Source organism: Podarcis raffonei, chromosome 15 (assembly GCF_027172205.1).
Source record: "Podarcis raffonei isolate rPodRaf1 chromosome 15, rPodRaf1.pri, whole genome shotgun sequence".
In the NCBI taxonomy this organism is placed as follows: Eukaryota; Metazoa; Chordata; class Lepidosauria; order Squamata; family Lacertidae; genus Podarcis; species Podarcis raffonei.
The window spans coordinates 28,800,702-28,828,009 of record NC_070616.1 but is presented as its reverse complement, the minus strand read 5'-3'; the positions used below and the strand labels follow the sequence as shown (position 1 = coordinate 28,828,009).

At 51.6% G+C, this 27,308-nt stretch overlaps 1 protein-coding gene across 2 annotated transcripts in view; it reads left to right on the top strand.

The window, feature by feature from the left end:
• SIK3 (SIK family kinase 3) overlaps positions 1-26,821 on the top strand; it is a 94,865-nt gene extending 68,044 nt beyond the window's left edge. Inside the window, exons 4-25 of one of the 2 annotated variants that reach the window (XM_053366280.1) lie at positions 1,253-1,414; positions 1,725-1,849; positions 2,152-2,275; positions 5,952-6,070; positions 6,309-6,419; positions 6,512-6,655; positions 7,236-7,313; positions 7,412-7,521; positions 7,810-7,963; positions 8,299-8,454; positions 9,187-9,257; positions 12,231-12,368; positions 15,778-15,928; positions 16,575-16,700; positions 17,782-17,867; positions 18,527-18,636; positions 18,901-19,225; positions 19,704-20,548; positions 23,098-23,261; positions 23,443-23,578; positions 24,003-24,177; positions 24,816-26,821. In XM_053366280.1, coding sequence (XP_053222255.1) covers positions 1,253-1,414; positions 1,725-1,849; positions 2,152-2,275; positions 5,952-6,070; positions 6,309-6,419; positions 6,512-6,655; positions 7,236-7,313; positions 7,412-7,521; positions 7,810-7,963; positions 8,299-8,454; positions 9,187-9,257; positions 12,231-12,368; positions 15,778-15,928; positions 16,575-16,700; positions 17,782-17,867; positions 18,527-18,636; positions 18,901-19,225; positions 19,704-20,548; positions 23,098-23,261; positions 23,443-23,578; positions 24,003-24,160 — 3,593 coding nt within the window. In that variant the 3' untranslated portion in view covers positions 24,161-24,177; positions 24,816-26,821. The remainder of the gene's footprint in view (positions 1-1,252; positions 1,415-1,724; positions 1,850-2,151; positions 2,276-5,951; positions 6,071-6,308; positions 6,420-6,511; positions 6,656-7,235; positions 7,314-7,411; positions 7,522-7,809; positions 7,964-8,298; positions 8,455-9,186; positions 9,258-12,230; positions 12,369-15,777; positions 15,929-16,574; positions 16,701-17,781; positions 17,868-18,526; positions 18,637-18,900; positions 19,226-19,703; positions 20,549-23,097; positions 23,262-23,442; positions 23,579-24,002; positions 24,178-24,815) is intronic. The other variant, XM_053366281.1, reaches the window with a different exon arrangement.
• Positions 26,822-27,308: the final 487 nt, after the last annotated feature.

The window sequence follows — 27,308 nt, the reverse complement described above, 5'->3', positions numbered from 1 at the left end:
TTTTCTTTCTGCCAGCTACTTCTTGTTGTTCAAGCTGGGCAGGCATCATGTGATCTACCAGTCCCACCAAAGAGCTGCGGCCTATTTATCCGTGGCCGCCTTCTGCAGGAGTTTCTTTTGTGACATTTTCTAAATAACCCATTGACAACTGGAGGTTGCACAGTGTTCACAGTTTTCAGAAGCAGCAAACAGCTAAAAACAACCTTTGGGCCAGTTTCCTGCTTGCCTCTTTATTAAAAGAGCTATTGTCAGGGTGAGAAGGCTGGAGCCAACAGCTACTGTCACAGGAAACTGCCCTGCTCTGGCTGCTGCCATCATCCCAGAGGCTTCTCCCTTGCTGGCACTGGGGCTTTGTCTGAACTAAAAGGGGCTCCATATACCCCACCCCACCCCCTGCTCTGGGGACTAAATCAAAATCAAATCTCATTTTCACAAAGGAAACGTGGCAGAACTTTGCCTTCCCTTCAGAGCCTCGGCCTTTTCCTTTTTTCAGGATCCATCATATCGTACACACATACTCCCTTGCACACTATTTTTTTCTGCACCCCTTCAAAGGTAGAGGTCAGCTGTTCCAGGGACTTTCCTTTCACTTGCATCTCCTCTGGTTTCTTGCACATGGAATGTGAATCTCGTAGGCCTCTTTCCCCCTCTGGGGCAAATTTGCCCTAATCCCTGTAATTCTTCGTGGGAAGGTGACACCTGAATATCCCCTGTTACTCACTCACAGTGCTCAGCATAATTGCAACAGCCTTCATCTACAGCTGACATCTTTTATCAATCATGGTTGCTAAGTACAATTGTGTGTCATTGGAACATTATGCTTGCCCAGAGAAGCATTTTTGCTCTGGCAGGGAGACTCACCAGAGGCTGAGTCTTAGCAACTTGCAGAAGTATTCTAAGGCATTTAATTAGGGCTGGTGATAGGGGTACCTACCACCACCCTCAGGTATAGGGCAGACTTTGAATCCGACTGGAATAGGGAGAGAAGATGTGCCCAAATATGAAAGGAGCTCTCCTGCTGCAGACCTAGAGAGGTTAGCTTCTGTGAGCTGGGGCATGTTTTGACACTTTACCTGGCAGTTGTGCCACCACCTCCTTGGGCTGTTTTCCCATCAACAGATGAGCTAGATAGATCCATTCTGGGCAGTGCAGGCCTTACAAGTCCTGCAGTAAACCAAAGTAAGTCTATACTGATCCAATAACAATGGTTATGCTTTCTCTCTCTTCTCCCTCCCCACCTCATCTCCTTCAGATCACCTCGTGGCCCATGGACGAATGGCTGAAAAAGAAGCCCGGAAGAAGTTTAAGCAGATAGTGGCAGCTGTCCATTTCTGCCACTGTCGTAACATCGTCCACAGAGATCTGAAAGCAGAGAATTTGCTTCTGGATGCAAATCTGAACATCAAAATAGCAGGTTGGCCATTTTAAAAGATAGAAGCATAGACTACCTAAGCAAAGCAGCCCAGGTCAAATCCTGGCAACTTGAGGTTTCTGACAAGTGACAGATCTTGCTGCTTCTGCTACTGGCCACCAAGGATGGTGTTCCACTGCCCTTCCAGACTTTTAGCGCTTAGTTATTCATGATTCTGCACCTCCACTTGGGGCCAGCCTTCCCTGCTGCGATTGCACTGCTGAGCTAATCCAATAGAAATGATTAGAAACCTTTATAGAAAAACTATGATACTGGGTGGTCTCTGATTGCTTCCCTCCTGTTTCTCTTCCAGATTTTGGATTCAGTAATATCTTCACGCCCGGTCAGCTGCTGAAGACCTGGTGTGGAAGTCCCCCCTATGCTGCCCCAGAACTCTTTGAAGGGAAGGAGTATGATGGGCCAAAGGTGGACATTTGGGTAAACCATCAAGAACCATTCTGCACTGCCAGCATTTCTCTTTGCAAGGGGAGGGGGAGGGGAACGCTGCTTCTGGAGCACACTGAAGCAGCACTGCATTTGATCAGTGAACCAACTTTTGTCATTGTCAATGTGCAATAATTTTAAACTTTTTAAAAGATATAAGTGGGACCTTTTTAGAAAGGGGCTCCTCTGATCGGGGGCCCTTTTCTTAAATAGATTTTCCTTACTAGGGCACTTGTTTACTTCATGCTGCTGTTGCCCCAAATGACACCTAACGTTTGTGCCCTCTTCTCTTGCAGAGCCTTGGGGTGGTGCTCTACGTGCTGGTCTGCGGGGCCCTGCCTTTTGATGGGAGTACGCTGCAGAACCTGCGGGCGAGGGTCCTGAGCGGGAAGTTTCGCATTCCATTTTTCATGTCCACAGGTAAAGGCTCTGTGGGGAGATGTCCCCTTCCTCTTCCTCCTCCTCCTCAGCAAAGTCAGCAGCTACAGGTACTGGCTGACATCAGGGGTTCAGTTTCACACTGGCAACTTCTTGAATTTGAGGTCGCCTTGCTTGGGACAGCCATGCCTGGCACTCTGATCTCTTTGAAATAAAGAGCTGCAACAAAATCCCTTGTAGACTGAGTAACTGCATTTCACTGCCCAGCTGTTGAGGACGCCAGGTGATTGCAAAATTATCAACTGCAGAGGATGTCAGAGAATTTGGATGCTAGATGGTCTGGGCCAACACGCTAGACAAGAGTTGTAGGTTGGGTTCTTTTGCCCTTTCTTTTCCTTCTATGTGATTTGAGCACTACTTATATGGGAGCTGAACCTGCCTCCTCATTGAAAGCTAAATTCATGGCTATGTTAAAACTGGATTTTCAGTTTCTGGTGTACTTCTTTTTCTGCGGGTCAGAGAGAAACTGCTTCAGCTGGAAAGCTGAATTGCTGAGGTTCTCTCTCCCCAGCCACCTGTTGCAGTGCCCTTTCCAGTGTGCTGCAGGCAGACATTAGTAATTTGAGAGAGGTCTCAAAACCCACCCGCCTGCCCAAAATTCTGCTCCTGGAGCTGTTGGCGAAGAGGAAGATGGAACCCTACTTTTATGCTGGCTGTATCAAGCAGGGAAAGCCTGAGCCATTTTGAGACCTTGGGAAGAGATGGATGAGGGCTGTCTAGAGAAGACTCCCAGACAGCTTGCATGCATTGGTTGTTTGTGCTTTGAATCAGTCATGAGAGACCTTCAGCTGGACCTTCCTGCTCACAATGCAGCAAGCCCACCCAGTGAACCTGTGTCCTTCATCTTCCTGTGAGCAAAGGGCTGTTTTCTGGCTGTCCACATTTAACTGGAGGAGAATTAATTTTCAGCCTGCTGCAGCACTGTCTAGAAATGACTGCTGGCTTCCTGTTGGCATTGTTAATTGGAACTCATTGTGGCTTAATGACTAGTGATGCAGTGTGAGGCTTTTATCAGCTGGGCAGCAAGAAACCCGTTTGATAGCTGAAGCCCCAAGCAGAAAAGTATACCAAGGGGTGGGAGATGCCCATCGTAAGTGTACCCGTCATATGTGTAGTTTGGTTGAGACAGTCCATCTGTTGTTCAAAGGGCTTGAATTGAGAGATCTCTCTTTACCAGCTAATTTTGCAAAGTCTCTTGTTTCACACACAAATGGTTACTAGAACAACTCTCTCTCTCTCTCTCTCTCTCTCTCTCTCTCTCTCTCTCTCTCTCACACACACACACACACACACACACACACACACAGCGTGCAAAGTGCTTGTGTGTCCTGTCTTTGTGGCTGGCGAATCCAACTTAGCCTGGGTGTCCTGAGACCCCCTTCCCACGTAGCTTTCCCTGGTAGCACTACCTAAGACCTCCAGAGCACTCCAGGACTAGCAGCTGCTACAACAGCGGCCCAGCCAGTTCAAATGTGAGAGCCATATTAGTTTGATGATGACCAAACAAACAAACAAAACTGTTTCCAGTGAGCAGATGCATCAGAGACTGAACAGCGTGCCTTCTTTCTGTTTCCTTCATTTCCCCTCTCATGGCACTGAAGCCCTGACTGGAGTGTGTGTCTGCACTTTTATTGGAGGCACGGGGGGCGGGGGTGTCCATTTCTAACTCCCATTGACTGACCAGGTCTAACTGCTTTGGAGTATATTGATACACCAAAACCCTCTTTCAGAACTACAGTTCTTGCTGCCAAAGATGTGCAGGAGAGAGACCCCTGAAATGCAGCTGTGTTGTGGAAGGCAAAGCCCACCTTTAAAAACTGAGCACTTGCATTGTGAATGGGTTGCACAGATATGACTGTCTCTCTCAGAATTGTATGGAAGACAGGCAAGAGCTTTGGGCCTGCTGCTCTTTGGGCATGCATCCAGTTTGGGCAGTCTCTGTCTCCCTTCTATGAGCTCCTCCTTAGGAGAGCTGGAATGAGGTTACTGCCTGCACAGCTCCGGTTGAAACGTTTCAATAATCCAACCCTGTTTTGTTCCATATGAAGCTTGGGGTGCATTGTTGTAGATTGAGGCTCAGGTGGTGCAGAGTGCCTTCTATCAGCTTTGGTTGGTAGCCCAACTGCACCCCTATCTGGACAGGGATGGTCTAACATCTGTCATCCAGCTACGATAACCTCTAGGTTAGATTACTGCAATATGTTATACATGGGGCTGCCTCTGAAGACGTTTTGGAAACTTGAGCTGGTGCAGAATTCAGAAGCCAGGTTGCTTACTGGAGCATATAACCCCCATTCTGGCCTGACTGCACTGGCTGCCAATTAGTTTCCGGGCCCTATTCAAAATGATGGTTTTGACCTATAAAGCCTTAAATGGCTCTGGACCGCAATACATCAAGGATTGCCTCGCCCCATATGAACCAACCTACGGTCATCATATGAGGCCCTTCTTTGTGTGCCTCCTCAGTGAGAGGCTCGGAGGGTTGCAATGGGCCTTTTCTGTGGTGACTCCCCACTTGTGGAATGCTCTCCCCAGGGAGGATTGCCTGGCACCTTCACTACATATCTTTCAGTGCCAGGCAATAACATTCCTCCTCTTCTAGGCCTTTGGCTAATTAAACAATCTATGGCCTTTTAAACTATGTGTGGGGCAAGTATTGTTATTGTTCGTTATTATGGTATGTATTTTTGTGGTTTTATATTGTAAACCAGCCTGTGATCTTCAGATGAAGGGCAATATAGACATGATGATGATAATGGTGATGTATTTTATCTGTACATCAGTTTATCAAAGCCCAACATTCTTCTTTGGTTTCTTGTGGGAAGCCCAGTCACCACTAAGCAAAAAAAGTACCGTATTTTTTGCTCTATAAGACTCACTTTTTCTCTCCTAAAAAGTAAGGGGAAATGTGTATGCGTCTTATGGAGCGAATGCAGGCTGCGCAGCTATCCCAGAAGCCAGAACAGCAAGCGGGATCACTGCTTTTGCTGCGCAGCGATCCCTCTTGCTGTTCTGGCTTCTGGGATTCAGAATATTTTTTTTCTTGTTTTCCTTCTCCAAAAACTATGGTCTTATGGTCTGGTGCGCCTTATAGAGCGAAAAATATGGTAAATGTGTGACTTAATGCTAGATTTCTGCTAATGGGATACGCTAACCTAGGGATCGGGAATATCTGTGGAGGCCCTTCAGATGTTGTTGTGGAATTCCCATCACCTCTGATCATTGGCCATGCTGACTGGGACTAGTGGAATTGTGGGGGGGGGGGGGAGTCCAGCAACACCTGTAGGGCCCCCACAGGCTTCACACCTGTGTGTTTAAAAAGTAACTTTGCTTCTTGGAGTCTTGTGGTGGTCAGCAGAAGCCACGCTTGGTTTCTCCAGTGGCCAGATTCTAATGAGCCTGGTGGTTTGTGTTCTGCAGCTGTTACAATAAGGGAGTAAGATTTGTTATGTAGAGACTTTGTGGGAGGTGGGGTTGCATTGTGTGCAGCCAATCCCGGTGGGGTTGTAGGAGCGTAACGGGGTTTTCTTGATATTTACATGCATCCTGGTGATGTTCAGAAGTGGAATGGCTCCCCCCCATGTGCCGAGGCGGGTGTGGCTGGTGATGGCTCCCTCTCTCGCCAGTTCCTCAGCAGCCTCTTGCTGTTGTCTTGCAGAGTGTGAGCACTTAATCCGCCACATGCTGGTGCTGGAACCGAGCAGGCGGCTCTCCATGGAGCAGATCTGCAAACACAAGTGGATGAAGCTCGGGGAGGTGGATACGGAGTTCGACACGGTGAGCCAGCACAACTCTCCTTCCTTGGTGGCTCTCCATCCAGGCAGTTTAGTTGCCTCCTTTGTCTTTGTTTCCCCAAGGAGTTCAGCATCTCTCAGCTCTTCCTTGCCCTAGGAGGTTGCTTGGGAGATGGAATTGAGATGTGTTTTCCCAGCCAGTCTGTGACCAGCTAGCCCCAAACCTTGTGCTTTTCCTTGTTGTGAAAGCTACAGCCATTGAAATGCTCTGTTCTTTCCAGTTAATAGCCGAATGTCAGCACTTGAAGGTTGAGAGGCAGATGGAACCATTGAATGAAGATGTGCTCCTTGCCATGGCTGAGATGGGGCTGGACAAGGAGCGCACCCTCCAGGTACTGGCTGTTTCCAGGCATTCTGGGGTAGATGTAGAGCGGCTTGCCTTTGGTGTGAGGCTGATCATTTTGTTGTTTCCTTGCTTTCCCAGTCATTAAGGACAGATGCTTACGATCACTACAGTGCAATCTACAGTCTGCTCTGTGACCGTCTAAAGAGGCATAAGAACTTGCGCATTGCCACCCTGCCCAGCCTCCCACGGACCATGGCCTTCCCAGCACAAGCCAGCATCCAGGTTAGTCTTCTGTGAGGTGCAGCTCTGTTGCTTTCAGATTAACTTACACAATGGGGCAGTTCCAGAGGGTGCCTGGCTAGCAGCTTGCACTGTGCAAAACTAGCCTTCATGCAAGGACGATTGCTATTTCTCTTGGAGCTGGAAATGATAAACTCTTGTCTGTGTAGGCAGATGGCCTCTTTAAAATATTTCGGGGTTTGTTACTTTGAGAAGGTGACTGACAGGGCTGCCTTCAGCATCCCCACAGGTGCCCACTCAGCCTTTCTCTTCCACCTTGGGCAGCTACTTCTGTTGCTGGGCAGCAGGAGGGTCCCACAGTAGATTATTTCAATTTCTCACCCATAATATGTCAAGGCCTGCAATATAAATATAGCAATTTAAAATACAATATTAAAAGCAGCTTAAAACAAATCATAGTAATAAGAATTGGGTGTGTCCTGGAAATATATATAACAGGTATCGAAGGCCATGGTAAATATCTGCCTCTGGTGGTGGCAGCTGAGCAAGAGGAATGTGGCTGGGCTTTCCATGGGCTTTCTGCATTTGGTGTTCACAGTTTGGTTTGGTGTCCGCTTTGCAGGCAGAGCAGGCGGGCAACCCAGTGAGCATCAGTGTCCCACAAGTGCAGCTCATCAACCCCGAGAACCAAATAGTGGAGGTAAGTTGTTTTTCTCTTCCAGGATCTCCCCTTGTTAGTCACAGATGCTTCTGCATTTCTCCCCACAAACCACCTTACGGCATGTGTTTCTGCCCTAGACTGATGGAGCAATGACTCTGGATAGCGACGAAGGCGAAGAGCCGTCCCCTGAAGCTCTGGTCCGCTACCTCTCCATGAGGAGGCACACAGTGGGAGTGGCTGATCCTCGGTGAGTTTTGCTGCCTGCTGCTTCTTACAAACAATCCCAGAGCCATCAAGGGCGTTGCAAATTTCCCTCATTGCAGCCCTCTGTCCTAAGAGGGACCTGGCTCCTGTCTCAACTTACTGGCAGGTGTCACCTCTGTAGCGACACATTATCTGACAAGTTTGGCCTGGAAAATGCTGGCTTCCCTTCTGCTGCTCCTAAGTGGTGGGAAACAAACCAGCAGCCCAGAATGTGAGCAGAGAAGCAGGGTTGCCTGGACCGTCTCCTGAGTTATTGTGCATGTGTTTGCAGCACGGAGGTGATGGAGGATCTCCAGAAGCTGCTACCTTGTTTCCCACGCATCGCACCCCAGGCCCCCTTCCTGCAGGTGGCTCCCAACATGAACATGGCGGCCAACATGCTTCCGATGCAGCACCTGCAACCAACTGGTCAGTTAGAGTACAAGGTATGGCAAAGGAAACACTTTGGGAACTCTGAGCATCAGTCCTCATTCCTGTGAGATTACCAGCTACCATGGCTTCATGAACCTGTTGAATTGGACCTAAAACCAAATTAAGAAGACGCCCCCCTTCCCTCTCACCCACCCACCCAGCTGTATGACATGGAGACCCAAGTCATCACTGTCTTGTCTGCCAGTCTAAGGGGATGAAGTCTCCACTGCTATTTCAGTGCCTGCTTTTGTGTGATCATGGTTCTCCCATGCCCATCAGACCCTGCTGTTTCTCCTGACTCTTGAGGTATGCAGCCAGGGTTTGGTAGAGATGCAGAATTTTCTTGCAGGAGCAGTCCTTGCTGCAGCCCCCAACTTTGCAGTTGCTGAACGGAATGGGACCCCTTGGACGGAGGGCGTCAGATGGAGGAGCCAATATCCAGTTGCACGCACAACAGCTCTTGAAGCGTCCCCGGGGCCCTTCTCCTCTTGTTACAATGACACCAGTAAGTAACTGAAAGATGACTGGGGTGGGGTGGGTGTGTTCTGGCACAGCACTGTGCTCACTTTTCACAGTATTTCACAGCTCCATGGATATGGACCAAGTGATTGCATTCTGCTTCTTCTGGGCTTACTCATGGCAGATAAAAGTGGTGGCCCTGCCACATGCAGAGTGCCTCTCTCAGCTGGCCCTTCACCCTTGCTGGTGTAGCATGCATCTTCTGGAACTCAGTTTTTCTCCCTAGTTTTCCTACTGGCCCTTTCCCCACCTGAGACTGCCTGGCTTGCTCTATGTCCATGGGTTTTTTTGTGGGTGGGGTGGACAGGATCAAGTGCATATGACGAGATGGTGTTTCTCAGATCCATGGCCTAACTCCCTATTCCTTCTGAAGGAGTCCTCTTTTTAAAACCAAACCCTATAAAACCTGTTTAGGAAATGTGGCCAAGGCAGACTTTTTATTGAGATATTCATTGACACAAACTAAGCAGCCCTGCCAAGCATGTCCCTCTTGAGTCCTTTGGCATCAGGATGTGTCTCGCCTGGGGAAGAGCTCAGCCTCTTTTTCTTAGTTCAGAATCTTTCTTGGGGTATCTTTTTCTTCTGTGGAAGCAATGAACTTCAGGTGGGGCTGGCTCTGGAGTGGGAGTGTGTGGGGAATGGTGCCAAGTGTGGAGTACCTGGGTGTGTAAAAACCTTTCTGCAGAGCCAAGCCCCCTTCCCTTTCTTGTCCTTCCAGGCAGTGCCCGCCGTGACCCCTGTGGATGAGGAGAGCTCAGATGGAGAGCCAGATCAAGAAGCTGTGCAGAGGTAACACTCCTCCTGCTGCTGTTGCTGGTGGTGGTGGTGCTGCTGCTGCTGTCTTCGGAGGCACCCTCTGGTGCCTGGCAGCTGCTTTAGCCATAGCTAGGCAGCAGGTTGGCTTGTGGTTTCTGCTTTGCCTCTGCTTCTCTGGGAACTGGTGTTTCATGTGGACTCTGCCGCAGCTGTGACCTGCTCCTGCTCCCTCCCCTGGTCTTCCCACTAACCTCCCTGGGTAGGTGGATCTTCTGGTATTTGGGGCCTCAGCTGTTAGTATAGCTCTTGGAAGAAGATGCCTACAGTTGACACCCTGGCTACATCTGTTCTCGCTGATGGGGGTCCAAAATGGTCAACTACAATGCTGCTGCTGAAGCCGTTTGCTTTAGCATGCTTCTTTTGATGCTCCTTGTAGCCTGTGTCCCAAGGAAAGTCTTGCAGGCTGCCTTGGTAGCAGCTGTGAACAGCATCTACCAAGTAGCTTGCTATGCAAACAGCAGCCTTCCTGATTTCCAGGCAACTACCTTTGCTTGTAAAGAGCTCAGAGTTTGCCTGGAAAAGATGCCTCCTTGAAGATTGGGGTATCCTTTCCCCTTTAGAGACAGAAGAAGGCAGACAGAAACTGGGTATAAAGGTTGGTTGGTGAGGCAGTTGACGCTTTTTTAAAGGAATGAAATATCCATGGAGGATTCTGTCAGGGATAGCTGTGGTTCCTTATTCCATGTATCTGGGGGAGGCTTTCTAGTGGTTCCTCTTTCCCCTCTTCAAAGCTCTTGGGAATGTAGTGTCCTCTCCATTCCTAGTGTCCATTCTCCAGCACCCTCACTACTTTGGTGAACAGCAGTCATTGTATGATGGGGCAGAGCTGCGGTATGTAAATCAGATGAGACTGCCTTTGTGGCATGAAATCTGACCCTGTGTGATATTCTTTATAATGGCTCATGGAACTTATTTTTGCTGAGTTGATACCGTAGCTCCTCTAGCCTGGAGTAGTCTAGCTGGCAATGCATCTAGAGCCCAGCTTATTGGTTCATGGAGGTTTTTGCCTCTGTTCCCTTAACTGGAGATTCTGGTCACTGGACTAGGATTCTTTTTATACATACACCTGTCTGCCTGAATCTGTTTTTAAACCGAGACCACTGCAGCTCAATATTTGCCAACTTTGACCAGTCATGGCTTTCCAGGATCTTGGGCAGAAAAGCCTCCTTCCCATGACCTGTTTCTCAAAAAATGGAATAGGAGATGCTGTACATGGAACTTGGAGCGCCTCCATGGCAGACAGGTGCTTTGCCTGTGAACTATGTCCCCTCCTCACTGCCTTTGGGCTAGGACAGATGTCAGTCTTGCTGGGCAGGTTAATGGAACCAACATACTTGAGTCAAATCACCTCACATACTGGGATGAGACTACATGGCTAGAGAATAAGGTGTTGCCTGCCTTCCCACTTAGCGTTGGCTGTCACACCATGCCACGGGCTGCCACGTCTCAAGAGTCAACATCCTTCCTGCAGGGGTGGGTGCAAATATTGACCTTCATAGAATGGTGTTAGCTGTTGTGCTTGCAGAACCTTGGAGGGGACCCATGGGCTGGCCTCTCGCCTCCTGCCCTGGGTTTGTTTGAGGTACCTGACCTTGAATTGCAGCTCGTTGTTCTCTCTCCCTCCAAAACTGCTTGATGTAGTTAAGGGAAAGATTGGTCTCTGGGATATAGAAATGAAACACTGTTAGCAAGTGGCAGATTTAGAGCTCTTCAGGAAATAACCTGATCTCCACCTAAGATGCTGGCTTGTTCCCACAGCACTAACTCTTCTCCATCCTCTTAACTCTGCTTTCCTCCTGTGTGGTGGTGGTGGTGGTGGTGGCGGCAAATAGCTTTAATTGCTGCTCCTCTTTGGTCACAACGTAATTGGCATTAAAATCTCTGAAGTCTGTACAAGTATACTATAGCCAAAGCTCACCAGTTTCCCTGAACAAAGTTCCTCACTTGCCTTTTAAGCTGGCTTTGATAAATGGATTCAACACTCTCAGCAATGAAATTAGGAGAGAACTCAGGAAGCCATGTTGTAGGTTACTCATCTGAGAGCCATATAAGAGCTGGTCCCTAGCACAGATCCAGGAATTGTGGGGGTGGCATCCCCCCAAGCTTTGCCTTCCCTGGAGGCAAGTGAGCCTTTCAGAGGCCCAGGCTGCCCTTCTATCTAACTTTTGCTGAAACATGGCAGCTTTTGCATACATGACCTGAACAATTCCCTTTGTGTTGGACATCCCCTTATTCTCTCCTCTTCTTGTCCAGGGGCACCTGGAAGTGCCCAAGAACAGAGTCTAGGTGGCGCTCTTGATGCTTCCTTCTAGCATCGCTTAGACCAAGTGCTGCAATGGTTGGATGGCCAGAGGGCCCTTGCTCCTTTAAGAGTGGCGCAAACGAAACCCTTGTCACAGCCATCATTTACCCCACCTCGCCATGTTCAGAAAGGCTGCACCAGTGGAAATTCTCCCCTCTGGGTAACTCTTAAAGGCTGAGGGGACTTGCCCCGTGTGCAGTATTCCTGGTGCGTGAGGCCTTGACTTCTGCTTGGGAGTCCTGTGTCAGAATGAGCTGCCTGTTTCTCCAGGAAGCTCGTTAGCTTCATTGGCCCAGTGCCAGCATCAAGATAGCACCTTCCCCCACAGTCCCCTTTTCTGGCAAAAAGGGAGCCCTCCTCCTTACACCTGCTGCAACCTTCTGAGCCTGCTCTTAACCTCCACCAATGCTTTGCTTGGGTTTTCTGTAGGCTGGCGTTTCTGCTTTCTCCGGAGTTTACCCAGGCCCCAAAAGGGCGGTCTTTCTCCCATTCCCATTAAAGAAACTCTTTTGAGAAAGCTGGGTGGTGGGTGCCTCCACTGCCTCGCTGTCCCCTTTCTCTACCCCCCCTCGCTCCCTCTTTGGAGCATTCTAGGCACAGCCCCCACCCCTCCCTCTCACCAAATGTGCTCCTGCTTGTTGCAGATACTTGGCCAATAGGTCAAAAAGGCACACACTGGCAATGACCAACCCCACTGCGGAAATCCCGCCTGACTTGCAGAGGCAGCTAGGACAGCAGCCCTTCCGCTCCCGGGCATCACACCTGGCACCCGACCAGCACCGGTGAGTAGGTGGCACCGGCCGCTTGGGCAGTTCTGCACCAGGGAACCTGTCCTGGGCAGAATGGCACCCCCTAGCAGAAAAAAAAGAAAAAGGCTTTTTTGGATCAGGCACTTGAGGGGGCTCTCCAGGCCCTCTACATGCAGGAGAGGATTAGACAGGAGGCAGCTGTCGCTCAGGCCTGGGCATGGCATAGCAAGGGTGGGACGCTTTGTTACTCTGTTGGGGAGCAGGAAACCTCTGTAAGAAAGGATGTGTCACAGCTGTTTCTGTCTGACCAACTGGCTTGCCTGGAATTACAACCCAAAACTCCACTTGACCCCATTTGTTGGAGGGGTGGAAGTTAGTTGAGAGAGTGTCAGCAGCTCCTCCTCCTGCCCCCCCCCACAGGACAAAGCTCTCAACTTAACTCTCTTTCACATCATATGAACATTGACCACGTACATAGTTGCAAGATTGTTACCCTTGGTGGACGGGGTTCACACAGCATCGTTTGAGTGACCTGAGGCTGTTGGAATAGTCTGATAGAGGTATGGGCTGCTACCTCACCATAACAGCCCTTAGAGGAGAATCTTTGAACCTTGTTTGTGTCAACAGCTCTGTCATGGGATTGGCACCACCAGAACTGTATGTGTTTGCCTGCAATGTTTCCTCGCTAAAATTCCAGGGGAGGGGGGTGGCTCTGTGGCAGAGGAACAAGTGTGACCTTTGACTGTTGCGAAATGCGCTCTACATGATATCACACACACACACACCCTGGACTCCTGTTGCAAGTCTGTCCACATATGAGCCGTAGCCCTTCACCCCCTCCCACCCTGCTGTCCTCCTGTCCCTTTAGTCCTAAGTGTGAGCTGCTGCTGCCAAGCCCCTTCCCTGACCCACCTTGCTGCGGCTTGCAAGCCTGTTTTGTAATTGTCATCAGGATAGCTTCTGAGCCGAGCAGTGACATCGCCAGCTGGAACAGTTGAACTCTGAGCTGGCTGAGGCCATGCTGGCGCCACGCTGGAACCTGAGGAAAGCAAAGATAAGCTGTGCTGGCCCTGGGTAACTCCTGGTTAAGCTCTGCTGCAGGACAGGAGCACAGTCCTGTGTGACTCTGACAGGGACATCATGGGGCTGAGTAAACAGAATGCTTTGGCGGAGGCAGCTCTGAGCCCAGCATCTCCCTCCTCCCAGCCTCTCAATGCAATTCCCAGGTGCCCAGTTCCTCCTGCTGGCTTAAGGAAGACCACTGCAGGTCTCTCTCCTGGCACACCTGCCCTTCTCCAGGACTTACACCAGGGAAGGTGGGAAAGAGATAAGAGCTCTTTCTGCAGCTCTCTTGTCTCCAGGTGCCTTCAAGGCCTGAGTAGCTAATCACTGTAGATTTTGGTGTTGGCACGTAAACAGGCTCTTCTTGAATCCACCAGTGATTCAGTGTCAAAGCCCCTTTCCAGCCACCCATGACTGGCACAACATTGCAAGGAAATGGTTGCTGTTTCCCTTGAAGTTCGTTTAACTGGTTGGCGGTGGCATCAGAAGTGGGTTTCCTAGGCAGGGCACATGGGTGAGAATGAAATTCAACCAGTTCTGGAGATGCTGAGAGTCACTTCACCTTGCAACATGCAGTGGAAAATCCTTTGTGTTTTAAGAGGGGTTTCAGCAAGGCTGCATCTTGTCTGATGCCTACCAGAGCCATGATTTATATAGGCTGAGCTGAGCAGCCTGAGCTCTGCTGCTCTTTGGGAACCACCTCCTCTGCTGGAACACAGTTGGAAACGGCACTGCAGAGCCCATCTCTGTTGTCCACCTTCCTGGGCTGCCACCCCAAGACAATTTGCTTGGATCCAATGTTGTGGTTGGGAGTGGAGAGGTGGGACTTGTTTGGCGCTGCTTAATTCCTAACAAGACCATGTGACCTGCACTGAGCTATTTGGAGGAAAGGCAGGATGTAAATAAGTCAGGGAGGGGGTCGTATACTCTGCACATGCTCACCCTACATTCTACAATGAGCCATTCCTGTCAATCTCTTGCTTACATATAAAGAAGGGCAAGCCTAGCAGGGCTTTGCAGCAGGGAAGGCAGAGGCTGTGGACCTGCAAACCCATTTCCTTCTTCTAAATTTCTTTAGTGCGGGGCATCTGTGAGCATTGCAGCTAGTACCTGGGCCAGATGTGCTTACTGGGGAAGAAAGGGTTCTACTGAAGCCAGGCTCCCTCTGAGGTGGAGTCCTTTGCTGTCCTTTGACCTTTGGCTGGCACTGCCCTCCCAGCCATCATATTTTCATGTAATATACTGTCAGCAAAAGGGCAAGAGTGATAAGAGGGGGAGAGAGACAAGTGGCAGCATGCCGGTTGAGAGGATCTTCGAGCCTGCAGTGTTTAGGGGACTCTGGGTCTTCTCACTGCTTAGTCATCACAGGCTGCCCTTCCTGAGTCTGTTGATACTGTGAACCAGCTGGGTAACCAGAACGAACAAGGGAGAGGAGCAACACTCCTATGAGGAAAGGTTACAGCATCTGGGGCATTTTAGTTGAGAGAAAAGGGGAGGACACAATAGAGGTCTAGAAGGTGATGCACAGTGTGGAGAAAGCGAACAGAGAGGGGTTTTTCCCCTCTCTCTTGAAATACCAGGACTGTATGATATTCATTAAAGCTGAGTGTTGGAAGAGAAGACTCAGGAGAGATGAAAGAAAGAGCTTCTTCACACAGCACATAGTTAAGTTATAGAATTGACTCCTGCAGGAAGCAGTGATGGCTACCAACTTGGATGGCTTTAAAATAGGACTAGACAAATTCATGGAGGAGGAGGATACTGTCAATGGCTAACCAGCCACAATGGTTATCTTCTGCATCCAGCTGGAAATCACAGCAGGGGAGAGGCTCCTGGGCTTGGGTCCTGCTTGTGGGTTCCCCACAGGCATCTGATGGCCACCGTGAGAACAGGATGCCGGACTAGATGGGCCACTGACCTGTTCTTCAAGCAGGCTTTTCTTATGTTCCTTTGTTCTTATTTGGCTGGGGCAGCTTTAGTAGTTAGCCGAGGCCTCCCTGGCTGGGACACGATCCCCTCCTCTTGGCACTCTCTGGTGCTATGATTCAGCAGCTTGCCAATGGCCCCCTTTTATTTGTGCAGGATAATGCAGGTCCTCCAGCAGTTAATGACAGGGAGTGAAAGTCTGAGGCCCTGGGAGCTGGAAGGTCTGCTGGGTGTCCCACATGGCTTGAGAACTATTGGGTGCTGGAGCAGAGCCACTCATTCCTGCTTCTAGGGTTGCAGGTGCCCCAGGACACCACACTTTCATTCTCTTTTGCGCAAGTTCCTTTGCCCAAACTGTGAGGGGTGGGGGCAGAACATGGCCAGGCTGCTGGGAACATGGCTTTGTTTAAGCTGGTGCCTCTAATCCCACCTTTCTGTCTCCGTGCATGCACAGCTATGTCTATAAAGACTCCAACACCCTGCACCTCCCCACGGAGCGCTTCTCTCCGGTCCGCCGTTTCTCAGACGGGGCTGCCAGCATCCAGGCGTTCAAGGCCCAGCTGGAGAAGATGGGCAACCACAGCAGCATCAAGCAGCTGCAGCAGGTACTGAGAGGGGAGAGCAAGGGTGGAAACCAAGCCAGGCAAGAAGGGGAGCAGCATGGGCCAGCAATGCAGGCTCCTGGCAGAACTGATCTTCAGCTCCCAGGAAAAGCTTCCTTCCTTGTTCAACCTCCAGCCACTTTCCACCTAGCATCCCACCATTGTTCATTGCATCCTCCCTGTATCTTGCTCTTAGGCCAGGTTGAATAATAGCTTTGTCTCCTTCTCTGCGACAAATGTAAAGCAGGAAGCCTTGGAGTCCTCGCAGCACTAGAGCGCTCCCAGTGTCTTGTAGAAAAAGATGTGATGGTGAATAAGATGCTCCCCAGGACCTGCGCTTGAGATTGTTGTGGTGGGGAGGGAACACTCCAAGTCCCAAGAGGACTTTCTCTTGTCCTGCATCCAGCTGGCCCCATCTGGGGCTTTTGCCCCCTCTGGCTACTTTGCTGCTGTTGCCGGCAGTGCCTGAAGGAGCAAGTGCTATGTGGGTCTCTCCTCCTGCTGCCACTGAAGCAATGAGTGGGGCTCATCTGAAAACCAGAGGGAGCCACAGTGGCAAGGCTGCCTGTGAGCCTCCCCTTCTTGCCGTGCCCCCTCTGGCTTTCTTTAGCCAAGAAGCACCAAAAGGTCACTTGGTGCATTGTTTCAGGAGTGTGAGCAGCTCCAGAAGATGTATGGGGGCCACATGGACGAGAGGACCCTGGAGAAGACGCAGCAGCAGCACATCTTGTACCAGCAGGAACAGCATCAGCAGATCCTTCATCAGCAGATCCAGGTACTGGCACTTCCAAGGAGCATTAGGAGGAGGGCATAAGTGACTAGGATGTCTCTGCTCTGGACTGTGCCATGCTAGCCCAGCCCCCTTTAGGACATGGCTCCAACCCAATGTTTCCCAAACTTGGGTCCCCAGCTGTTGTTGGACTACAACTCCCATCATCCCTAGCTAGCAGGACGAATGGTCAGGGATGATGGGAATTGTAGTCCAAAAAAACCCCTGGAGACCCAAGTTTGGGAAACTGCTCTAACCCAATGCAGAAGGTTCAGTTCCCAGCAGCATCTCCAGGTTGGGCTGGGAGCGATTCCTGTTGGAAACAGGCGCTGCCAGTCAGTGTATAAAAGAGACTGAGCTAGGTGGACCAAAGGTCTGATTCAGTAGGAGTCCGCTTCCTGTGCCTCCCCCCACTAGATGCCCACGAGCATGTCTGTGTCAAGTGAAAACTCTGTCTTGTTAGCTCAAGCGCTTCCACTGTGGTTCATTGGGGGGGGGGGGGAGAGAGAGAGAGAGAGAGAGAGAGTTGTCTAGTGCTGAAATGCTCCTCCCTGTTGGTCAGTATCAGAAACACAGGAAGCTGCCTTACAGCAATTCAAAATATTGGTCCATCTAGCAGTGTATTATCTACACTGGCTGGTAGAGGTTTGCCAGGGTTTCAGGCAAGGATCTTTACCAGCTTTAGCTGGAGATGCTGTGTTGCCAGAGATTGAACCAACTCTTCCCCCATTTGGCCCTCTTTCTTTAGATAGGGCAACCTGGAGAGTTGCAGTTCCTTCCCAGGTAGTCCTTCTGCCCTTTCACTCTCCCCACCCTCCCCAGTCAGCAGCAGCATGCTCCAGAGCCACAGTAAGTGCCAGCATCATCTCTCTCCATTCCTGAGCTTCAGCTGCCAGCCCTTTGGGCCAATGTCCGACAGGTTGCTTTCTCTGAGGCAGCCAGGAAGAGAGTTGCTTGAACGCCTTGGCATAGCTTGGCTCCATGGGGCTGCTTTGCCCCCATTTTGCAGAGTGCTCTCAGAGTGTTCTGCGGATGCCACTGCTCACCAGCACTCTTCTTTGTTCCCTCTTTCCTGTGTGGTGCGCAGGATTGTGTCCGCCCTCCTCAGCCTTCTCCGCCACTGCAAGCTCCTGGAGAAAGCCAGCCTGCTTTGCTCACTCACCAGCTTCAGAGGTAAGGAACAGCTCCTGCACTTGGTAGGCCTCAAGCCTTCTCCGTGCCTTGCAGGAAAGTGTTGGCACCTTCTTGCTCAAAGGGACCCAGTCTCAGCTTGATCAGCCTAGGCGCTTTGGCCTGCTGTAGCTGCGTTTGTGATGCCGAGAGGCAAAAAAGGAGAGGTGCTTCAGTTAAGATGGAAGACTCAGAAAAGCTTTCTTTCTTTTTAGACAGACAGGCGCCTTCTCAGTTGGGAGGTTGTCTTATTGTGTTCTTTTCAGGAAAAGGCTGCACAGGCCCATGTAGTCCCTGCAAGGACTGCCTTATAGAGAAGGCTGGGGAATGGCAGGGCTGCTGGGGCATTGGCCAAGTGAGGAAGCCCCCTTCCCAGCTGCTTCCAATGTCAGTCCCTTACCCCACCCTTCTTCCACTTCATGCTATAGGTAAGCTTTGGCCAAGGCAGTGGTGGTGTGTTTTGCCCAGGCCTGCTCTTGCCTTCTCACTTTCTGTCAACGTAAACCAGTGTATTGTGCAATACAGCCTGGGTGCTGATATGCCATAAAAACTTACAGATTGCCTGGCTCGCCCTTACGATGACGCCATTAGGCCTGTGCTGGCGATTTTCTATGGTGACATAAACATACCTGACGTGCTTGTGTGTGTGTGTGTGTGTGTAGGTTACGGATCCAGCCCTCCAGCCCACCTCCAAACCATCCCAGCAACCATCTCTTCAGGCAAACGGACAGCAGCCCCCCTCCAGTCAGCAGCAGCATGCTCCAGAGCCACAGTAAGTGCCATTAGCATCTCTCTCCTGCTGAGCTGCATTTTGGTTTTGTCCCCATCCCTGCCGGGGGTTACTTGCTCCAGCTAGCTGGGAGAGTCCCAGGTTAGGCAGTCTGCCACCTTCACCATTAGAACTCAGTTGAGGGATGAGTGAGCAATCACAGTTTCCTGAAATGGTGGACAAAGAACCCCTCCTCCCTGCGTACACAGAGAGTAGCCATTGTGAATCCCAGCCAAGGCAGTTAATGGAAAGGCTTCCATTTCGCAGGTGCAGCCTCGCCGTCGCAGTTCCAAGGGATGCCCTCTCACAGCGCCATCTTCCAGCAGTCGGGCAGTTGCTCACCTCCGCCCAATGTGGCCCTCTCCTGCATGGGCATGCCGCAGCAAGTGCAGGGGCAACCGGTAGCCATCCAAGTGCAGGAGCCGGGAGATGGGATGGGCGGCAGCCTCTTGCAGGCTGGGCGGGGCATGCCCACCCCCGCCAGTGCCAATCAGCTGCAGATGCACCATCGTGCCAGTCTGATGGCCTCCCTGACTTACGGGCACAGGCCCCTCTCCAAGCAGCTCAGCGCGGACAACGCAGAATCGCACAGGTATGGCTATGGCAACAATGGGGTAGTTTTGGGGTGTTATGTGTGTCAATTCACAGTTGGCCTGGCTAGCAGCTACGCAGAGTGTGAGATACCCAAGTGGTGTCCTCCCTGGACCACAGTGCTTCTCTCCCAGGCTAGGCCTGGTCCATTTGTGGGGTCTGCAGGTGGTGATGACATCTTGCTTAAGTAGGTTTGGAGAAAGGGTTGGGTAGATGGGCAGAGGGGCAGCTGAGCAATGATTATTAGCCAGGCTCTCTCTGAATGGAACTTTTTCTCTGTCCTGAGGCTGGATGATGTGGGTTGTGGAAGTGATGAGGTCATCTCTTCTTTCTGGGCCAACTGGCTGGCTGCTGCTGAAGACCAGCCCAAATCCTCCTTCTGGGCCACAAAGCACTTGAGGCACGGTTCCCTGGAGTGTCTCCTGTGCTCCTAAAGAGCTTCCTTCCTTCCTTCTCTCTCTGTCTCTCAATCCGCACAGGTATCCGTCAACTGGCTACGACCAGGTGCACTTGCACCCCCACCTGTTTCCGGAGCAGGCCCGTGTCCCTCCAAGCAGCTACAGCCCAGCTACAGCAGTGGGCTTCCCTCCGCAGGTGGAGCAGTTCCCCAGCTTCTCCCAGAGCGCTCAGCAGCAGCACTACGCCACGTCAGCCCTGCAGCAGGCGCTGCTGTCCCCCACCCCGCCAGACTACAGCCGGCACCAGCAAGTCCCACACATCCTGCAGGGCCTGCTCTCACCCCGGCACTCGCTCACGGGCCACACGGACATGCGGTTGCCCCAGGCCGAGGTGGCGCAGCTCATCAAGCGGCGGCAGCAACAGCAGCAGGAATTCCAGGAGCTGATCCGGCACATGAGCCAAGGGGAGAGCGGACATGTGGCTACCAGCGTGGCCCAGAAACTGTCAGAGCGCCAGGCTCTGTCTTTGCCTTATCAGAACACTGACACGTACCACCACCCTCACCATCACCACCACCACCACCACCACCACACCAGTCCCCAGCACCTCTTGAAAGTGAGGGCGCATGAATGTATCCAGCAGGCGCCAGCCTCGGTGCCGGCCCACGGGTACGCTCACCAGCCCACCTTGGTCCACTCGGAGAGCATGGAGGAGGAAGTGGACTGCGTGTGTGAAGGGGAACGGGACAGCTTCCCAGGCAATAAGACCAAAGCTTGCCACGAGGCTCCACTGCTCTTAAGTGCCGGTGGTCCTGGGGACCCAGACGCTTTGTTTGGGACTGCCAAGCAGGAGCAGGAATTGGGGGCGCACCATTACAGGCACCAGCCAGCCGCCACCTTCAGTCGGAATAAGGTGCCCGGTAGAGGTAAGGCCAGGCCCTGCCCAGGGGCACAGAGCAGGGCACCATTGGGTGGCCGGTTGGGTGGGGCTGGCCTGGATGAGCAGGGCAGGCAGGGGGCGGAAATAGGCGAGAAACTCTGAGGAATAGGTCCCATCTTTGCATGCTGCTCTGCAGGTGGCACCTGTCTTGATGGAGGATGGGCAGGTGGGAGGAGAGCAGGACCGGCTCCCAGGGGTTATGGGCGTGGCCAGGGTGGTGGTTGGAGGGGGGAAAGGGGTTTATTCGCACCGGACATCACTAATTTATGGACTCGGCTGCCACAGGATGTCATGTTGGCCCATGGCTTTCAAAGGGTGTTAGACAAATCCATGGAGCCTGCAGGAGAGGAAATGCCAACAAAGGGAAACCTCAAGCTTGGAGCATGCCTGCCTCCTGATACCATCTTCTGAGGAGTAACAGCAGCAGGGGGCTGTTGCCTTCATACATTCCTTGTGAGATCATTAAGAGGCATCGGGACCAGAAGAGTCATTGCCCTTGTCCAGCTGATCTCTTCTGATCAACTAGGGCCCTCCCGCTTGCTGCTTGAGTTAATGGCAGTTCAGTAGATTGGTTCTGGGAGAGGCAGGCTCAAGGCCCAGCTGTGCTGGGAACTCACATGGATTCTGGGGTGAGCCACTATCCTCTCTTGGTCTTAATCATTCCCATCTGTGAAATGGGAGGACAAGCTAGGTAAATACCATAGAGCCATTTTCCAAGTTGGTATAGAAGGATTGACCTTGTGTGAATGGTAGTGCCTTGCCCCCCCCCCCCCAGTTCAGGGGATTAAGAGTGCAGGCAGGTCAGCATTCAGGCAGCAAGCAAATGCTTCTGGAAGTGTTAGTGGCACAGGGTTGGTATGGGGGTGAATTTGCTCAGGAGGAGAAGGAGCTTCTTGGTGCTCTCAGCACATGGGATAGTGGCCCAGGGGAAGGAAAGCAAGCCAGGCTTCACATTTGCCTCCTCGGCCAAGCTTAGAGCTCCTATGTGTTGCCTTCCACCTGCCTGGCCCCGGGGCTTGATGAGAGCACCCTGATCAGGACCCTATTTCTCTTCCTTGCCTTGTCCTGCTCTGGCCAAATATGGCCTGCTGCTCATTTTGGTGGGGGCAATGGGATGCTGCTGCAATATCTAGCAGATGTCAGGGGCAGGCAGCTGGTCATTGGAGGTCCTCCATTTGGAGGAGCAGCAGGAAGGAGGGCAGAGGCCTCTCTGGTGGCAGAGTCGGCCATATTTCCCCTCTCCTGTCTGAAGCATCCTCTGTTTGTTTTTCCAGGAAAGTTAAACTGACTCCAGCTTTGCGGCTACATATAGAAAGAGTGGTGTGATAGACAGGAATCCTGGGTACTCTTTGGGATTGTGAAATCCTGGCTAATTATTTATTTAAAGTCCTTTTTTTATCCTCAAGCTGAAAAGGCTCCCAGAGCAGCTTACAGATTTTTATTTACTTATTTATTTTTAAAAACCCACAGCCACTGCCCCTTGCATTCTAAAAGGCACAACACAAAAAAAGAAAAAGGGATAGGGAGGGAGGAGGGGGAAAGTATGCTTAAGCACCAGTTCTGAAAGTTTAATAGTCCTTTAAAACAACAAGCTGGGCTGAAAACAGTCGGGGGGGGGAGCCCAAAAGAGCGTTTCCCCTCCTGTCCCTGTTTTCCATACGGAATCCTAGTTCTGACATAAAGGCCACCTCCACGCCTCCTACTCATTGGCCAGAGCCAACAGCGCTGTCTGCTAGTAGCCCTTTCTGTGCCCTGTGGGTGGTGGCTCCTGAGGTGATAAAGGACAGCCTTTACACCCTGCAAGAACAACAGTTTTGTCAGCAGTTGATCTTTGGCCTGGCCCCTTTGGAACGAGGAGCACCGCCCTTTGGAATCGTTCCACTGCATGTCTCCGTTGTGTGGAATGGGGGAAGGTGGGCCCATGCCAGGAAGCGGGCTGTGCCTTGTGGGCCTGAGCTAGGCACTTTATGCCTGTTTGTCTGGGAATGATCTCCTCCACAGGCTCCACTGCAGGGAACAGGAGCTGCTTGTGGGTCTTTGCACAACTGTGTGTCCAACAGCAGGTGTCCCACACATGAGAGAGGGAAGGCTGCCTTTTTTTGTTTTGGGGTGCTGTGTAGAGCTGCAGTTGGCTCTCAGCTCCTCCCATATCCAGGGGCATCTCCACAGGCTGTGCCGCAGAGAGTCTACACAAAGCGTGGTTTCATACCAGGAAGTGGCTCTGCTGCTGCTGCTGCTGAGAATCAAAGAGGAGGGGTGTTTGTGTTGTGATTGGCAGGTTGGCCCTGAGCTGGTTGTGCTCTGTCGCAGGGCCATTGTGAGGATAAAAATGGGGTAATTCCCATGAATGTCTTGATGGAAAGAGTGTGCAGTGAATGAGAAAAAGGAATGAAAAGGGGTTTCTCTCTCCTTGTACTTACGGCCTGAGCCAGAAGGATTTTAGGGTACTTGTGGTTGGGGAATGGGTGCCTTTGAAGGGACATAATGGTCTTTCCCCTCCCTCCTCTTTTGTCTCTCTCTCCCTTGCCCACAAAGACTCCATGGCCACAGGTTGCATGGAAAGAAGCTCTCCTGGCCACGTGGAGATGCCAGATGCAGATGGGCCAGAGGGTTATCCCACAAGGCCGATTCCTGGTGTGCATCACAGATCCCGGCCTTTGCAGAGACACCACACCATTCAAAACAGTGACGATGCCTATGTATGTTGGGGAGAGGGGTGTTGGTGGGGATGGGGGCCCCCTGTGTCAAGGTGACACACCTGTTCTATGGTGTGGTGGAGGTGAAGGCCCTGGTCCCACCTCCTCTGGCCAGCCTCTTCCTTCTCATTCTTTAGCAGTGCCCCTTGCAGGTCTCTGAGCCTTTCCTTTCTCCTGCCTGCAGGTGCAACTGGACACTCTGCCGGGCATGAGCCTAATGGCAGGGAAGGCACTCAGCTCTGCCCGCATGTCCGACGCTGTGCTCAGCCAGTCTTCCCTCATGGGCAGCCAGCCGCTCCATGATGGGGAGAGTGAAGAAGGTGAGTGCTTGGAGCCTCCACCGCCGCCAGGTGGTGCCTCTTTGCATGTCCAACCAAAGGCATCTGACTTAGGGCTGGGCAGAGTGACCCGCTTGCTTGGCCTGGCCCAGGAAAGCGAGACGGGGACAGTTCTGGATTTGAGAGGTGGGGAGCATCTGTGAGTGCTCTGTGTCTGTGGGCCTGGAGTTGGAACGGGCACATTAACAACTCCACCCTTCTTGCACTAGGCACCAGGTTGAAGATCTAGATGGGACAGCGGGATCCTTGGTTAAGCTTTCCGGGTTGAGCTGCAGCCCTCTCTCCCTGGGGCCTGGGGCATGCTGTGCTTGGCATGCTCTGTGGCTTCTAAATCTTGGAGCCAAACACACACTTCCAGGCCTTGCCTGAGCTGTCACTTCAGCTTCCCTTGTCTTTGGTTTTGCAGACTGTGGAGAGAACTTGGAAGGTCAAGAGCACCTGAACCTAGCAGATGGCAACCAGCATCTAAACACCTCTTGTTACTCTTCCACGTGTATTACTGACGTCCTGCTGAGTTACAAGCACCCAGAGGTGCCCTTTGGGATGGAGCAGGCTGGGGTCTAGAGATCAGGCAGGCTACAGTAAGTAGCATTTGAGTCCAAACCTGTGCCAGGCACTGGGGAGATGCATGGACCCCTTCCATGAAGGAAAAGGGATTTGGGTGTGAGAAGTACCCTCCTTTTTAATGTTGGCCTACCCACTACCTGGACCTGCACTACACCGTGCTCACTGGGGAAGCAAGCGCCACATCCAAAGTTTCTGCAGGGGTGGGCCTATCTGTTTGCTGCTGCTACTGGAGCTCAGCAAAGTTCTCTCTGGACTAGCCACAAGTCTTGGGACCTTGCAGGCAGAAGAGCCAGGCATGAGGAAATATTGTGTCTGCGTCCCTGGGGCATCTGAGGTTGGGTGTCGCATTCCTGGCTCAGAGGTCAAGAGGCTTAGTAGGCTCAGAGTGCGAAAGGTGCACTGCTCACTGCTGCCCTTGGGAAGAGGCAGAGCTCTGGGCTCTCTCTGGCTCCCCAGTGAGCTATTCCTGCTCCTGAAGCCATTGCCAGGAGGGCCTTGCTAGGCCAGCCAGTTTCATGGCTGGCGACGGGAGTGTGGAGCAGCGTGGGGCACAAGAAAGGCTTGGTGAGGTTCCTCTGTGTAGCCGTGTAGGCAAGTGTCTAGTATTCCTGCCACCCACTCCCCTCTCTTCGTCTCTCTCATTTTCCGGCAGGGGTATGTACAGCTTTGAAACAAAAAGGTCCATTTCAAACCAACAGTATCTCGCAGCGTTGCGCCAAATGGCCGTCCCGTTTCTCCTTGACGGAAATCTTGTGGCGGCTCCTCCTCCTCCTCCTCCTCCTCAACCTCCTCGTTGGTTCAACAGTGTGCTTGTTCCTTTCGGATGTTCATTATTGCCATATTTGCCTGTGACGCCAGCCATTCTGGAAGGACCAGAGCACCCCCCCTCGCACAGAAGCTGCAGGGGGCAGTTTGCGGGCAGCTGCCGGCTTGGAGGGCCCCCCCTTCCCAGTCAGTGGCAGGTGCCGGGGGAGGGGGCAGCCAGCCTTGCCTGGAAAACCTGATGGCAGAAGGGGAGAGGAGCTCTGCCCACCCGCAAGCAATAAGCAGCTGTTTTGGACGGTGCCTCTTCATGACCTGCCTTTGCAGTGGCCCCTCCAGGCCAGGGGGCTGGTGGGGGTGGCGGGGGCTGTGCTTGCGGAGGGGCCGAGAGCCAAGCCTCCACGTCTGCCTTCCATGCATCGCTTGCCTCCCACCCCTTGGCCATTTGCCCCCCCTTCCCCCCACCGCAGTGGTGCAATATTGCTTTTGTGTGTCTCTCCTCTGTCAGCCTTTCTGTTTTAAATTTTGTCACTCTGTCCTTTCTTCCGTTTCTCTTTTTTTGTACATCTCCCCCCCCATTTAATTCCATGTGCTACTACTTCTTCTTTTTTTCCCTTTTCCCCTTTGTTTCGAGAAAACCTGGTTCTTGTTTTTAACTTGCTTTCCCTTCAGATCATGTAGGAATTTGTTTTGGTAAATGTTTTATTATTGTTGTTGTTATTATTATTAATAATAAATTAATTGTTAATAAAAGGCAGGATGCATTTTGCCCCTCCCCTTCTACCCCGCCCCATGTTGCTGCTTGCCCCTCCCCCATCTTCCTCCCAGTATTGGCTTTTCTCCAGTGTGGCAGCGGTGGTGCCCCTGGCATTGCCGCGGAGACCGTCTCTCCCTCTCAGCCCTTGGGGAACTTGTTTTCTGTGACTGGTCCAGGGTCTGGGGCACCTCCAGCGGCTGGGCCTCCGGGGAGTCTCTCGTGTCATCTTTTCTGCCTTTGGGACTTTTGACAAAGCTGCAACAGAGAATCCCTATTACTGACTCTTTTTGGAAGAATTTTTTAAAAAGGATTAAATATATATATAAATATATATATCAATGCAGCCCTCCTGAATTTGCACAGAAGAAGTGTGAGACCAGCATGGCTGAGGTTCTTTTGCTATTGTCATCATCACCATCGTCATCCTCCTGTTCCTCGTTCTCACCTTTCCAGCAGCATCTGGATACCAAGATGTGCAAGCGATGGTGGGGGGAAGCCTCTTCCTGCTGCTCCTCCTCCTCCTCGAGGCTGGATTGTGGCCGAGGTTCCACTGAGGCGGGGGACTCGCTTACCAGGGAAGAAGAATGGGCCATGGAGGGGCAGGAGGAATTTGAGGGCTGCTCACTGCTCCCTCCTGCCACTGGGAGGGAGGGGCCAAAAGGCACCGAAAGCCTCCTCTGGCCTGGCTTTGGACTCTTGCTTTGGTTTTTCCTTCTGTTTACATGATCCTGAGAGATGACAGCAGCATCAGCCGCCCTCCAAGCAAACCGCCGTGCAGGGACTGGCCTGGCTATGCTGTTTTGCAGTATCACACTTTTTGTTTTTTGTTTTTGTGGGGGGGATTCTTTTGTTTTTAATCATTGCTTTGTATTGTAGTAATCAATACTCGCAGTATATGTTGAATGTATCATATACTTTGCTATTATTTCTGTTTTGGGGGAAATGTCCAAAGTATTTTTTCTCATTTATGTTGGACTAAAAACAAGAACCCACACAAACAAACTCCCCAGATTTTCAGCAAAATCTTAGTTCAGTTTTTTTCCGTTTGTTTGTTCGTTTTCGGTGGGTCATTTTGCAACTAGTAACTTAGTTGGACGTGGGATCATGACAAATAAACCCATGATTATGATTGGCTCTCAGCAGCTCTGGTCTGGCTTTTCTCTTGCTGTTGTGTCCAGGGTTGGGGAGTGGTGGTGCCTTAAGCTGGGATTGCCCCTGAACAAGTGGCAGTGATGGCTCTGGAGACCCTCCTTACGCAGAGGACCCTTGCGTTCTGACCATGTGCTGCATTGGTAGCAGCTCAAGCCCATGTTTGGGTCCTTGCATACTTCAGGATCAGTAGAGCTTCAGGCGGGAGGGAAGGGACTCAGTGACAGAGCATCTTCTTTGCAAGCAAAAGCTCCCAGCTTGAATTTTCTAGCACAGCGTTTCCCAAACCTGTATCATCGCAGGGCCCCACCTGCCTCCTCCATTGCATCCCATCACCAGGGTTAGTATCAAAAGGCCCTCCTGCTGCACACTGCTCATGACCTAGAGGAAGGGGGCATAGAATGCTCCTTGGTGTGTATCTGCTTAGCATCTCCCTTTGAGGAGGTGCCATAATGTGAGCATTTTTGTCTGAAAATG